This window comes from Mus caroli, chromosome 9, assembly GCF_900094665.2.
Source record: "Mus caroli chromosome 9, CAROLI_EIJ_v1.1, whole genome shotgun sequence".
Taxonomy (NCBI): domain Eukaryota; kingdom Metazoa; phylum Chordata; class Mammalia; order Rodentia; family Muridae; genus Mus; species Mus caroli.
In genome coordinates this window covers 33,636,789-33,648,950 of record NC_034578.1, presented here as the reverse complement: position 1 = coordinate 33,648,950, position 12,162 = coordinate 33,636,789, and the positions used below count along the sequence as shown (strand labels likewise).

Here is a 12,162-nt window from a genome sequence, read left to right as displayed (position 1 = left end):
GAGACAGGAGCAACAAGGAGAGGGCGTAGAAGAGAAACATGGGGGAGGGAGGATCCTAATGCTGCAAGAGGGTGCCTAATAAGATGGTTGAACAGAAGCTAGCGTAGGTCAGAATGATGGATGCCAAGTAAGGGACATATGAAGAAGACCAAGTCTGAGAAGAAGGGATGGGCTGAGCCTATGGGCACTGAGTAACAGGTGGTTTCCTGGCCCGTACAGTTTATCCTGTAACAAACCTTATCAAGGGGGCCTCAAGTATCTCTGGGCTACTTCATGACCCTGGGAATGGCTCCCTGCTACTGCAGACTCTCCAAGGCAAAGACTACCACCTACTGTGCTCTATCAAAGTGCAAAAGAACAAAGAACCACAGCCACAAAACTCTTGGTGTGAAGTACTCACACAGACAGGGAAGTCGGGCAACATCTCTTCCAAATGTAAAGCCTGGGGAGTGGAACATGGAGGAAGGGTTCTTCTGGTGAGTTGTAAGCTGTCTTCCCTTCCCCTGTTCTTCCAGCTCTTCTATTCTGCCATGTCCCAAGTATACCCTATGTGGGGACAATGTGACCCTGCAAGTGTCCTCCTTCCTCTCATTTTTCCTCATACCAGTTTTAGGTGCAAAATGTCTAGAGACCACTGAGACTCTGCTTCAGCTAGGAAGCATGCGGGCGCCTCGGGTGGAGTTACGGGGGAGCAACACTGGCAAAGACTGGGAAGAAGGAAAATGAGTGTGATGCATGGGCAACAAAGAGAATATAGCACAGTCTAGTTAGGTGTTTCCACATCCATAGCTTTAAAGAGGCTCCAAAGCTGGCCTGCCCATGTTCAAACAGGCCAGCACCTAGTGGAGTAAAGTGCAGGGTGTCAGCACATAGAACAGTCTGTGGGATGTGCTCAATGCTACAATACTGTATCATTGTACAGTGTAAGCTATCATTATTACTTGGTAAAATTTATTTCTATTATATGTACATGTTATAGTAATAAACTAGTTCCCAAAGTAAAATATATTCTCCTTGTGTGTGATAGTCAAATACAGATGTACAACTTTAGGTTTTCTTAAAATCAAAATTAAGGAATGCAATGCATTACATTTACACAACTACAGTTCAATAAAAAATATGCTAATAATAAAAAATATAACCTAGAACTGGCACATTCATTCAAATGCCATCCTGAAATTACCAGTTTACTCTCAGATGGTTCTTTATAACACTACCAGGCAATCATTCACTGATTCTAAACCACATCTTCACCCTACACTACACAGCAAGTTGTTCCTCAACTAAAAGGCACTCTTTTAAAATCACTTAAAAACTTTGGAACACTTTCACTATTTAGAAGAATCCAGGTTACATTGCTCCTGAGCTCCACACCAACAACTCATCTATTCTGCTGCCTTCTGCCTAACTAACCACCTTGTTACCTCCAGGTAAAGTCTGGAGCCTAGGGTAACATGCTCCTGAAGCTCAACCACAATGCCCAGTGAGCGTAGTATCAATACCAACACCACCACACAAACTTCACTACACAGCAACTAGTTCCTCAGGTCTAACTCCTGTGGTTACGTAAAGGCTCACCACTGTACTGTAAGTAATGAAACTTTAAGGTCTCTATTTCAGATCTCATTACTTAAACCCTGGATCTCAAGGATTGAGTTCCACTGTATTAGGTAAGAAAGATATTCAAAAGATACCAGGGGCTACGTATTTCCTCTGCTGACTGATCAGGACCTAAAAACCTTGAAGATTGGGATCATCCCACCATATTTTTTAGGAATAAAGGTCTGACCTCTGAATTTAGTATGACCAAAGCAACAATGGGTCTGAGACTTTGCTTCCTTCAAACATAATGAGAATTATCTCCTACTCCATAAATTTGCTAACACTTACCAACAAGGATATTATAAGGAGTTCTCAGATTCAGAGTGCATTATTCATAAATTTTACACCCATTTTTGTCTTATGCATCCCAAACCAGGGTATTTTATATATCCTAGTAATTCCCATAAAATTTTAAATGTTTTTAGATTTTATCTTTTTCCGTATATGAGTGTTATGTGCACCACTTTCTTACCCAGTGCCCATGGAGGTCAGAGAGGATATCAAATCCCCTGGAACTGGAGCTACAGAATAGCTGTGAACTACTATGTGGTTGCTGGAAACTAAACCAAGGTCCTTTGTAAACGCAACAATTGCTCCTAACTGCTGAGCCATTTCTCCAGCCCCTGATCTACATGTTTACTATTTACCTACAAATGTTTTAGAGAGTGCATGAATTTCAAAGTCTTTGCAGACTCTGTAGCAGAAAAGCTTGATACCATTAATTCCAGAGTTGCCCTGGCCAATCAATATACCAGCACTGCAACATGCAGATATTCACATTTAAGTTAAATTAAACAAAATTTTTGCTGTAGTCTCTCTGGTACCGTTTTAATTATTCACAGCACCTGTAGTTATATAGATGTAAAGCCTTTCTATTATATCACAGAAAGGCCTCCTGGACTTTGTGTGCCAAAAAACCGAAAACTTAATACTTGCCCCAGTCAACTTAAGTTTAGAATACTTTTAGTTCTTGGCCTAAAATCCCCACCACTTCGAACAGGGAACCACTTCAAAGTTGTCCCTGTAGAGAAATAGAATGATATGACAAATGAAAAGAATTCTGACCTCCCCTTAGAGGTCTTGAGTATGGGTCCAAAAGAATCCTTTTAGAGTGCTTTAATACTCCCAACAACATTCAACACAGTAGCCATTAGTTTAAAGTGGCTATTTAAAAGTTTGAAGTAACTTAATTGAAACTAAACATAATTTAAAACCCAGTTACTTGGGCACACTAGTCACATTCTGAGGGGCCAGTGGTCACATGTACCTGATATCAATCACACTGAACTAACAGTTACAAACATTCCTATCATCACAGAAAATTTTATTGGATGGAAATGTTTATACTACATAGCTTGTTTCGTATTTTTCCTTTTTTGGGTTTTCAGACAGGCACTGATGTAACCCAAACCAACTTCTCTATATGGCCAAGAATGAATGACCTTGAGCTCCTGATCTTCCTGCCCCCAACTCCCAATTGTTAAGATTCTACTGTTCTACCATGCCCTTTCACTGTCCTGGGGAAGGAACCCAATGCTTATCTGTGATGGGCAAGTAAATATTTCTACCACAGCTATATGACCAGCTATATCTTTACAATAATAAATGTTTTTCTTTTACTTTTCTTGTTTGTATTTTGTGATGTTTAAAACCAAATTTAGACTTACTTATGGAAACACAACTATAGATGTATCTGCAAAAGTGTTTCCAAAAAGGTCTGAGGAAGGAAACCAAATGAATGCCGTTCTCCAATGGGATGAGTTCTCAGGATGAGAAAAAGTCTGACAACAAGCTAACCGGCAGCACTCATCTGCTTCCTTACTGTGAAGACAGCACATTCACAGCTGCCTGAAACTCCTGCTGCCATGACTTCCCTGACACAACAGACTACATCTGCAAACTGTGACCAATGTGCACCCTTCCATCCACAAGTTGCTTTTGTAAAACATTTTGTTACAACAATGAAAAACAGTAATATAGTCTCTCTATGTATCCCAGATTTGCTTGGCACTCTTCATGCAGCACATGCCAGCCTTGAATTTGCAATCCTCCTGCCTCTGCCTCTGCCTCTGCCTCTGCCTTCTAAGTGTTGGAATTACAAATGTAAGACACCAATCCCAGATACTTTCTTCATTAAAATAATAATTTTTAAAAGGCCAATAAATAATTGAGAATCCCATTCATTCACAGTTCTAGTGGGAGCTTGTTGTATCTTTAAAGCTGAAAGTCCAAGCGTAAGATCCGTGAGACAGAGCAATGGTAACGAGGATAACCTTGGCCTCTCTATAGAGCCAGGCTGGCCTTAACCTTTTGCTCAATCTCCCTAATGTTGGGATTATAAGCTTTTGCCACCATACTCTACACAAAGGAACAGATTTTACTGGTTGTTTTTGCTTCTAACAGTGCTGTGAATAGAACCCAAGGCCTTACAATGCTAGGCAAATAAATGCTTCACCACTGAGCCACACTCCCAGTCCCAAACACCCAAACTTTCAAGTGATAGTAAGATGGAGACAACAGAATCAGAACATGTAACAAATGATAAGAGAAAGGTCTCACTGGATCTACTTATGTGGCTTACAACATTTCTTGGAGATCTTTCAACACAAAGAAGAAAAGTCTTGTCTACAAACACCAAAGCAAAGTTCTCGGGGTGGGCAGTCCACTAAAAGGCTTTTACAAGGAACTAAGCATCTTTTGGCTCCACGTTATCTCAGACCTATTGGTTCTCACAAACAAAGCATAGCTGAAATAAAAGGTCAAATATGCTGTACTGTAATTTGGGTGCTAAATGACAAACTGTATTCCAATGTAATGACAATTGATGGACAAATGCAAGCAACGTCCCAAAAATTAATTGTTTTGTATGCTAGACAGAAGAGTTTGATGGTTAATCAGCATGGAACAGACAAGCAAAGGCAAGATTGTTAGGTCACACACAATGCCTTGCCTTTCAACTTCAGGCAAAGCTAGACATATACATCTGTTCACAGACATAAAGCCAACTCTTTAGAGGCAAATTTTTGGCCAACACCCAAAAATATAGGCCTTGAGAATGAGGTCTGCAATGCATCAGATTAACTGACTGAAGTGTGAATGTGGCATCTGGCTCAGAAGTAAAGGCTTTCATGGATCCTAAGTCAAGACAGATCTTTCAGCTACTGAGGATGACTGAGCTACTGAGGAAAGATGGCTCCCCTTTGAAGCTATCACACTTACAATCTGCTTCAGTCCAGTGCCACTTAATCAACCATCACTTGAGTTGTTTCATACATTCTCAACTCTTCAGTGTGTGTATACAAGCTGCAGCTGGAGTAAAAGTGCTCAGATTACAGGAGCCATCTGTATTTAACAGGGGGTTTTGTATTCTATCATCATCTGTCTAGTAGACAGCCCCACAAATAACAAGCACTCAAGGTTCATTTGGTGAGTGAACATATAAAGGAAAGTTTTATAAGAAAAAAAATCATACAATGTACACAAAATGACACACAAAAAAGAAAGGAAACAAAAAAAAAAAAAAAAAAAAAAAAAAACCCTCTATCTTTGTTTATCTGACTCCAAAACTGGGCTGGATTTGTCACCAAACACATTTTCTTCTGGCAAACAAAAACATAAGAAAATTTCAGAATAAACAATCTGTGTAGTAAAGCAGTTTTAAACACATCTATTTATCCAAAAGCCAGAACAAATGCCAACATCATGGCAGACATCAAATGAAACTCTAAACAATGTATCTGATTTTCAATTAAAGTACTGTAGCTCAGAAATATAATTACGAACAATATTAAAAAGTTGAACTTCAGTAACAAAAGCCAAGCATTATTAATATATTTTTTTTAAAGATTTGTTTGTTTATTATGAAAGTACACTGTAGCTGTCTTCAGACATTCCAGAAGAGGGCGTCAGATCTTGTTATGGATGGTTGTGAGCCACCATGTGGTTGCTGGGATTTGAACTCAGGACCTTTGGAAGAGCAGTCAGTGCTTTTAACCGCTGAGCCATCTCACCAGCCCCATTATTAATATTTATAATCTTAATATTTTTGTTGTATAAGTAAAAAGTACAGTCCAGAGAAGTATTATACTTTAAGACAGTAGTTGGGCGAGGAGCTAGGATAGGAGTCAGCTTCCCAGTGCCTTTTTAGGAGGAAGGCCAGCAACTCCATGTTAGAAATTATCTAAGTGTAAAAACTGATTACTACTTTTCAAATCAAGATGAAATTATTTATTAGAGCATGAAATTATTTATAGGCATGGTGGCACCTTCCTATAATGCCAGCACTCACAAGGTAGAAGCAAGAGGATCACAAGTTTATGACCAGCCTCAACTACATATCAAGTTCAAAGCCACCCTACATTATATGAAACCACATCTCAAAAAAAAACGAAAAAAGAAAAAGTTTACTGGTATGTATCTCTATCTATACCCTACACCCCCTGTTTAAAATATACATGTATTTTGCCTGCATGTATATATGTCCGTGTCATCACTGTGTAGCTGGTGCCCCTGGAAACCAGAAGAGGCCATCAGATTCCCTGAAAGGAGATGTTTGTGAGCCTACATGTGGATGCTGTGAAAGAATGTCCACATCCAGATCCTGTGAAAGAACAGTGCTCGTAACCCTTGAACCATCGGTCCATCCCTTTTACTGGCGTTACATAACTAAATGCTTATAGGAATTTCAAATATATTACAAAAGAAATATAACTCACTCGTGTGGTATTCTTTCTCTCTGTGAGCCTCTGTTATTAAGGCTTTTGTTGATTGCTTTTTGTAAGAATAGTTTAGAGAACACTGCAAGGAAGCCATGGATTGGACAATATATACAGTATTGCCTACATCCTGTTACGGTGTTTTGTTTGCTCTGCAATGCTGAGAATTGAACCCAGGGCAATTCCACATACTAACCACATGCTAACACTGACATCCTACCTCTGAGCGTACATTTAAATAAGCTTCATTACTCTACACAAGAATTTCCTGGTTTGGGGGCTGGAGAAATGACTTAGTAATAAATAAAGACTTGCTGCTCTTGCTGAGGACCCAGGGATCAGTTCCCAGCACCCACCCAATTGATAGCTCACAATCATCCATAACTCCAGGTCCAGGGGATCAAATGCTTTCATCTGACCTCTGCAAGCACCAGATGCTCACTTGGTGTACTCACACACTCACCTAAAATAAAAAGGGGCTGGAGAGATGGCTCAGCAGTTAAGAGCACTGACTGCTCTTCCAGAGGTTCTGAGTTCAATTCCCACCACTCACATGGTGGCTCACAACCATCTGTAATGGGATCTGGTGCCCTCTTCTGTTGTGTCTGAAGACACTACAGCGTGCTCATATACACGGAAGGAAGGAAGGAAGGAAGGAAGGAAGGAAGGAAGGAAGGAAGGAAATAAACAGCCAAAATAGCCAGCCAGGCAGTGGTAGCTTTAATCCCATCCTTTTTTTTTTTTCCCTCTTCTGTTTTGTTTTGTTTTGTTTTGTTTTGTTTTGTTTTGAGACAGGGTTTCTCTGTATAGCCCTGGCTGTCCTGGAACTCACTTTGTAGATAGAACAGGCTGGCCTCAAACTCAGAAATCCACCTGCCTCTGCCTCCCAAGGGCTGAGATTAAAGGCGTGCCCCACCACTGCCCTGCTAATCCCATCCTTTAATCCGAGCATTCTGGAGACAGAGGCAGAAAATCTCTGGGTTCAAATCTAGCCTGGTCTACAGAGCAAGTTCCAGGACAGCCAAAGCTACACAGAGAGACCCTATCTCAAAACTTACCACTTCCGAACCGCTTCTCCCCTCCAGGATTGATAAATCCAAAAAAAAAAAAAAAAAAAAAAAAAAAAAAACTTTTTGGTTTTTTTTTTTTTTTTACAACTAAAAAAAAAGGTATTACTGGATTTTTTTGTAAACTGCTCTNCTTCCGAACCGCTTCTCCCCTCCAGGATTGATAAAAAAAAAAAAAAAAAAAAAAAAAAAAAAAAACCAACTTTCTGGTCTTCATTTATTTTGCACAACTAAAGACAAAGGTATTACTGGATTTTTTTGTAAACTGCTCTCTGGGCTGGCTCTCCAGCCCCTGCATTTCCTTTTTGCATTTCTCATATATAGGGACACGATGACAATTCCACATTACTGTTCTTAACTGCCACTTCTAAAAACTGGGACCTAGAGATTTGTTTTTGGGTCAAAGGTTCTAAAAACTTAGGGTTGTACTTTTCCTAATTACAATCTTTATTCCCTAGGCAGCTACCTCATGACTCTGTTCTCAGTGACTCTTTGCTTCTGAGCTAAAGATCACATTTACAGTTTTCTAAAAGGATAGAGCTAGGGGAAATTTCATTGCTAGGGTTTTTTTGTATTTGACTCCATGGCCTTATAGAAAATAGGCAAGCACTCTACCACAGAGCCAACTCCTCAGCCTTTTAAAGCTTAGCTTTAATGCAATATTTTTAAAATTGGGTTCCAAAGTCCATGTTTTTAATTTTCAATAACACTACTATAAATGTTTATACATTCAGTCACAGTTTGTATCAACTTGACACAAACCTAGATACACCTGAGAAGAGGGAAATTCAGTTGAGGAAATGCCTCTACTAGACTAGTTGTAACCATGTCTGTAAGGCATTCTCCCAATTGCTAATTGATATAGGTGGGCCCAGCCTACTGTAGGTGGTGCCATCCCTGGGAAGGTACACCTGAACTATGAAAGAAAGGTAGCAGAGCAAGCCAAGGAAGCCAGCCAGTATGTGGTGTTCCTGTGTGGTCTCTGCTTCAGGTCCTACAGACTCACATATTTAAACGCTTGGCTTTAGTTGGTAGAACTGTTTTGGGAAGGATTAGGAAGTAAGGTCTTGGGGAATGAGATTTGTCCCCAGGGGTAAACTCTGAGGTTTCAAAAGCTCAATCTCTTCCTCTCTGTGTCCTGCTTGAGAATCAGTGTAAGCTCTTTGCTACTGCTCCAGCGCCATGCCTGCTGCCAGGCTTGGACCACCATGATGATCCTGGACCAAGACTCACCCTCTGAAACTGTAAACAAGCCTGCAATTAAATGCTGTCTTTAATACATTGCCTTGGTCATGGTATCTCTTCAAAGCAATAGTAAACTAAAATACCTGGCTTCCCTAAATAATAAGCTATAAGCTGTTAGTCAAACAAACCCTTTCCTCCACACTGGTTTTGGTCAGTGTTTTATCACAGCAACAAAAAGTCAAAAAAAAAAAAAAAGAATACCTTCCAAAACTCTTTCTATACTTTCTTAGATGAGCAAAGTATTTATTCAGTGCCTACTGAATGCTGGTTTGTGGAGGGACCAGACTAGAACTTGTCCTTAATTCTGGCAGAAAATATCAACATTAACAGAGTCTGTGTTTCTTGATCAAAAGCAAACATTTGTCATCCCTCCTTGTCTGTTAACTGCTACGGAGTATCAGAGAATCAACCCATCAACATCTCATAATCTCACAAGACTAAAAGTTTGAGGTCAACTTGATCTTACCTGTCTGAAAACAGGTAAACTGATCCTCTAAATTCTTCAGAGGCTCAATCTCCTTTCTTTGCTTTAGATTTCCTTCTCATAACTGGACAATGAAGCATTCCAACTAGATATCCCCTGGTTGTTTGAGAAACAATTTTATGGAGAGATTTACATTCAGCAAGGTTTTGATAGTACACTTTGAAAATCCTATGAATAAAAATCAAGAAAACAGGCATAATTTACAAATGCCTAAGACACTCTCAGAACTCCAGAAAAGTTTGTGGGTGGATGCTATACAGGACAGCTCAAAGAAACTGCCCCAAATTTAACATGAACAATCCTGAATAGCGCAATGAATGAAATCCAAGCAACAGTAGTTTTTCACTAGTACATATTATCTCAATGACATTCTTGTTTAACAAAGGAGCTCAATAAGAATCCTCAAATGTACATAATCAAATAATCTAACTTAGCTTTCTAATGGGTGTAAAATTAATCTAACAGTTAACAATGAAACAGCTGTTTCTGGACCAAATTTTCTAAGTAGCAACGTCTCCAAATGAACATCTTTGAAGCCAAGGCTTCATGAACTATGGGACAATCTCCCCCCCTTCCCCCATTCAGTGTGATTACCCTTACTTAAACAACTATTCTTACTGAGTATTATGGTTGTTTGCTAATGTGATATTCTCAGTTGTGACTGTTCTTCGGCCCCAGAAAAAGTAGCCTTCACTATCAGAAGTGAACACTACGTAAACACAATGTAATGTTTTCAACGAAAACTGGGAGAAACTCTGAGCAGATACTAGAAAGAGGGAAGAACTTAACTAAAGTACAGATCCTTGTCTGCAAAGGCAGATATGAAGGCCTAGACAACTCATTAGAAACAGTAAACCGATATGCAGGCTGATGGTAAAATTAACCCACATTAAGCCTCCACATTTAAACATGCTGATGCATAAGGATAGCCAGATGCATACTCGGTTTTACTTGTCCGCATCCGGGCACCCTAACTAAAGCAGAAAAAAACCTGGGTGTCAAGAAAGGGCTTCCTCGGAATTAGAAGCCTCCTGACTCTCAAGGCAACCTGACTCTGAAAAGATCGCCAGTTCCAAATTCCAAAAGAGCCCTCAAGCAGACTAACGTTCAAGGTGTCCTCTACGTCCACGATAACAATACACGACCTTTCTTTCACTAAGCCTTTCCAGCTCTCCAAAAGCACCTCAAATCTTGCTAGTCCTTGTATCACCTCAACTGACAAGCAAAGCGACTGACACAAAAGGCCAGCCGTCCCAATGCTCTATTCTTGAAACTTCAGCACTTAAAGGAAAAAAATCTTACACTGGGCGCTCATCCGGCCCTCTGCTACCCTTCCTCAATTCCATCCCAGCTGGAAAGCTTCAGTCTGGGAGTCCCTCTATCTGGGAACAAAGCAGTGCGGGCGACAGCACCCACGACAGTTGCGGGCCCCGCGCACAATGAGAGAAACTACCAACTTCAGAGCGCAGGAACATCCTCAATTGGCAAGAAAGAGGGGCGGCGGCAGACACGCCCAACTTCAAACTCAGGAAACCTACGGGCTGGCGGCCATCTGGAAAGAAGCGCCCCTTCCCAGGGAGAGAAGAAAGAGGCGGAGCAGACACAAGGGATACCCGGGGCCCGGGAGGGGAGCCCCGTGCTCGGCCCGGCCCCCGCCCCCAGGCCCGTTTCCCCGCCTTCTCTGCCTCTGGTTCGCTGCCCCGGGCAGAGCGGCCGGTTACCTTGATGCGCTCCCGGCACTGGGACGGGGTCCGCTCGTAGCCCAGCTCGGCCAGGGCCCGGGACACGCGCTCGTACATGGCCGGCCCAGGGGCCTTGCTGCCGAATACCGTGCCGGCTCCCTCCAGCTGCTGGTACCGCGCCTCCACCAGCCGCTCGTTGCCCCATACAGCGATGAGCGCGTTCGTCTCTGCCGGCGTCCACGACATACCCCGGCAGGCGGCGGCAGCGGCCGCCGCAGCCCCGCCACTGCCGCCGCCGGGCGAGAAGGAGACCGAGGACGAGGCAGCGCCGCGGCCCCCCAGCCCCAGCCCGAGACCCCCGGACGCCGCGGCCCCCGAGCCCGCCGCGCTGCCGGGCCCGAGAGGGGAGGCTCCCCGAGGCGTGGAAGGGTCGGACAGCGATGGGTTCCCGTCGCTCAGGTCGCCGGGAGACGCCGGGGAAAGCACCTCCATCTTCGGAATTTTGAGCGGCGAGTTGGCGGGCAGCTCCGAGCCACAGGGCGCAGCCATCTTCCAAGCCGCCGCCGCTGCACCGCCCGGAAGTGACGCACCCCTGCATCCGGCCACCGGGGTCTCCGGGGCTGCCCTGGGGCCTGGCTCGGGGCTGAGTGGCTGGCGGCGGTCAGAGGGCCCCGAGGATGTGTCTGGCTGGCCCAAGCAGCCCGCAGATCTTCGCCTTTCCCCTCCAGCCAGTTGGTGCGGGCCGCTCCTCTCCCGGGAGGAGAAGCTGGGACCCGGCGCACCCAAGCTCCGAGCAGAGAAGGGTGGGGGCATGAGGGCGCGGGAGTGAAGGACTGGTTGGAGCCTCCCCACTTCCTTTCCAATCTCAACCCTCACAACACTCGAATTAAGGACGAATTGGGTATTTCTGTCTTCCTGTCTCCGCCCCTGAGCCTATTCTCCCTCTAAGCCCGCCTTTAGGTACGGGGGACCGATGTCCAAATTGGAGACTAGGAAACCCTACAAAGGGTATGTGGAAGAAGGCAAGGCGCGAAGGCTGCTTGTAGTGGTTCTGGACAAGACTTTCGAGAACAGATTCATATGAGCTAGAGTTTGCACGCTTTAGCCAAGAAACTCAGCCACTATAGCAACTCCGATTGCACTCACGTGTTCTGCTAGGCAAACACCCTGTCACTGAGCCACACCCACAAGCTTCGTTTCGTTTGTTTTCTTGTTCCTCTGAGTAACTGTGTGGCCAATGACAAAGTAAATGTCTTTCTTGCTTTTATACAGCATCTATAATGGGGGGGGGGGGGCATGAAAGAGATCCAGAGCCCAGCAGAATAGCTACTCCGGTATCTCAGTCCACTGGGATTTGGAACTGGTTT

At 43.3% G+C, this 12,162-nt stretch overlaps 1 protein-coding gene across 7 annotated transcripts in view; it reads right to left on the bottom strand.

Moving 5' to 3' along the window:
* Positions 1-11,656, bottom strand: part of Msantd2 (Myb/SANT DNA binding domain containing 2) — a 34,820-nt gene extending 23,164 nt beyond the window's left edge. For 4 of the 7 annotated variants that reach the window (XR_003837569.1, XM_029481575.1, XM_021172060.2 and 1 more), the window contains exon 1: positions 10,835-11,656. Coding sequence is in view for 4 of the 7 variants with exons in the window: in XM_029481575.1 (XP_029337435.1) it covers positions 10,835-11,608 (774 nt within the window). In the remaining 3 variants the exon portion in view is untranslated. Of the gene's footprint in view, positions 1-7,627; positions 9,210-10,834 lie in introns of those variants that run through there. The other 3 variants (XR_003837570.1, XM_029481579.1, XM_029481576.1) reach the window with 3 other exon arrangements.
* Positions 11,657-12,162: the final 506 nt, after the last annotated feature.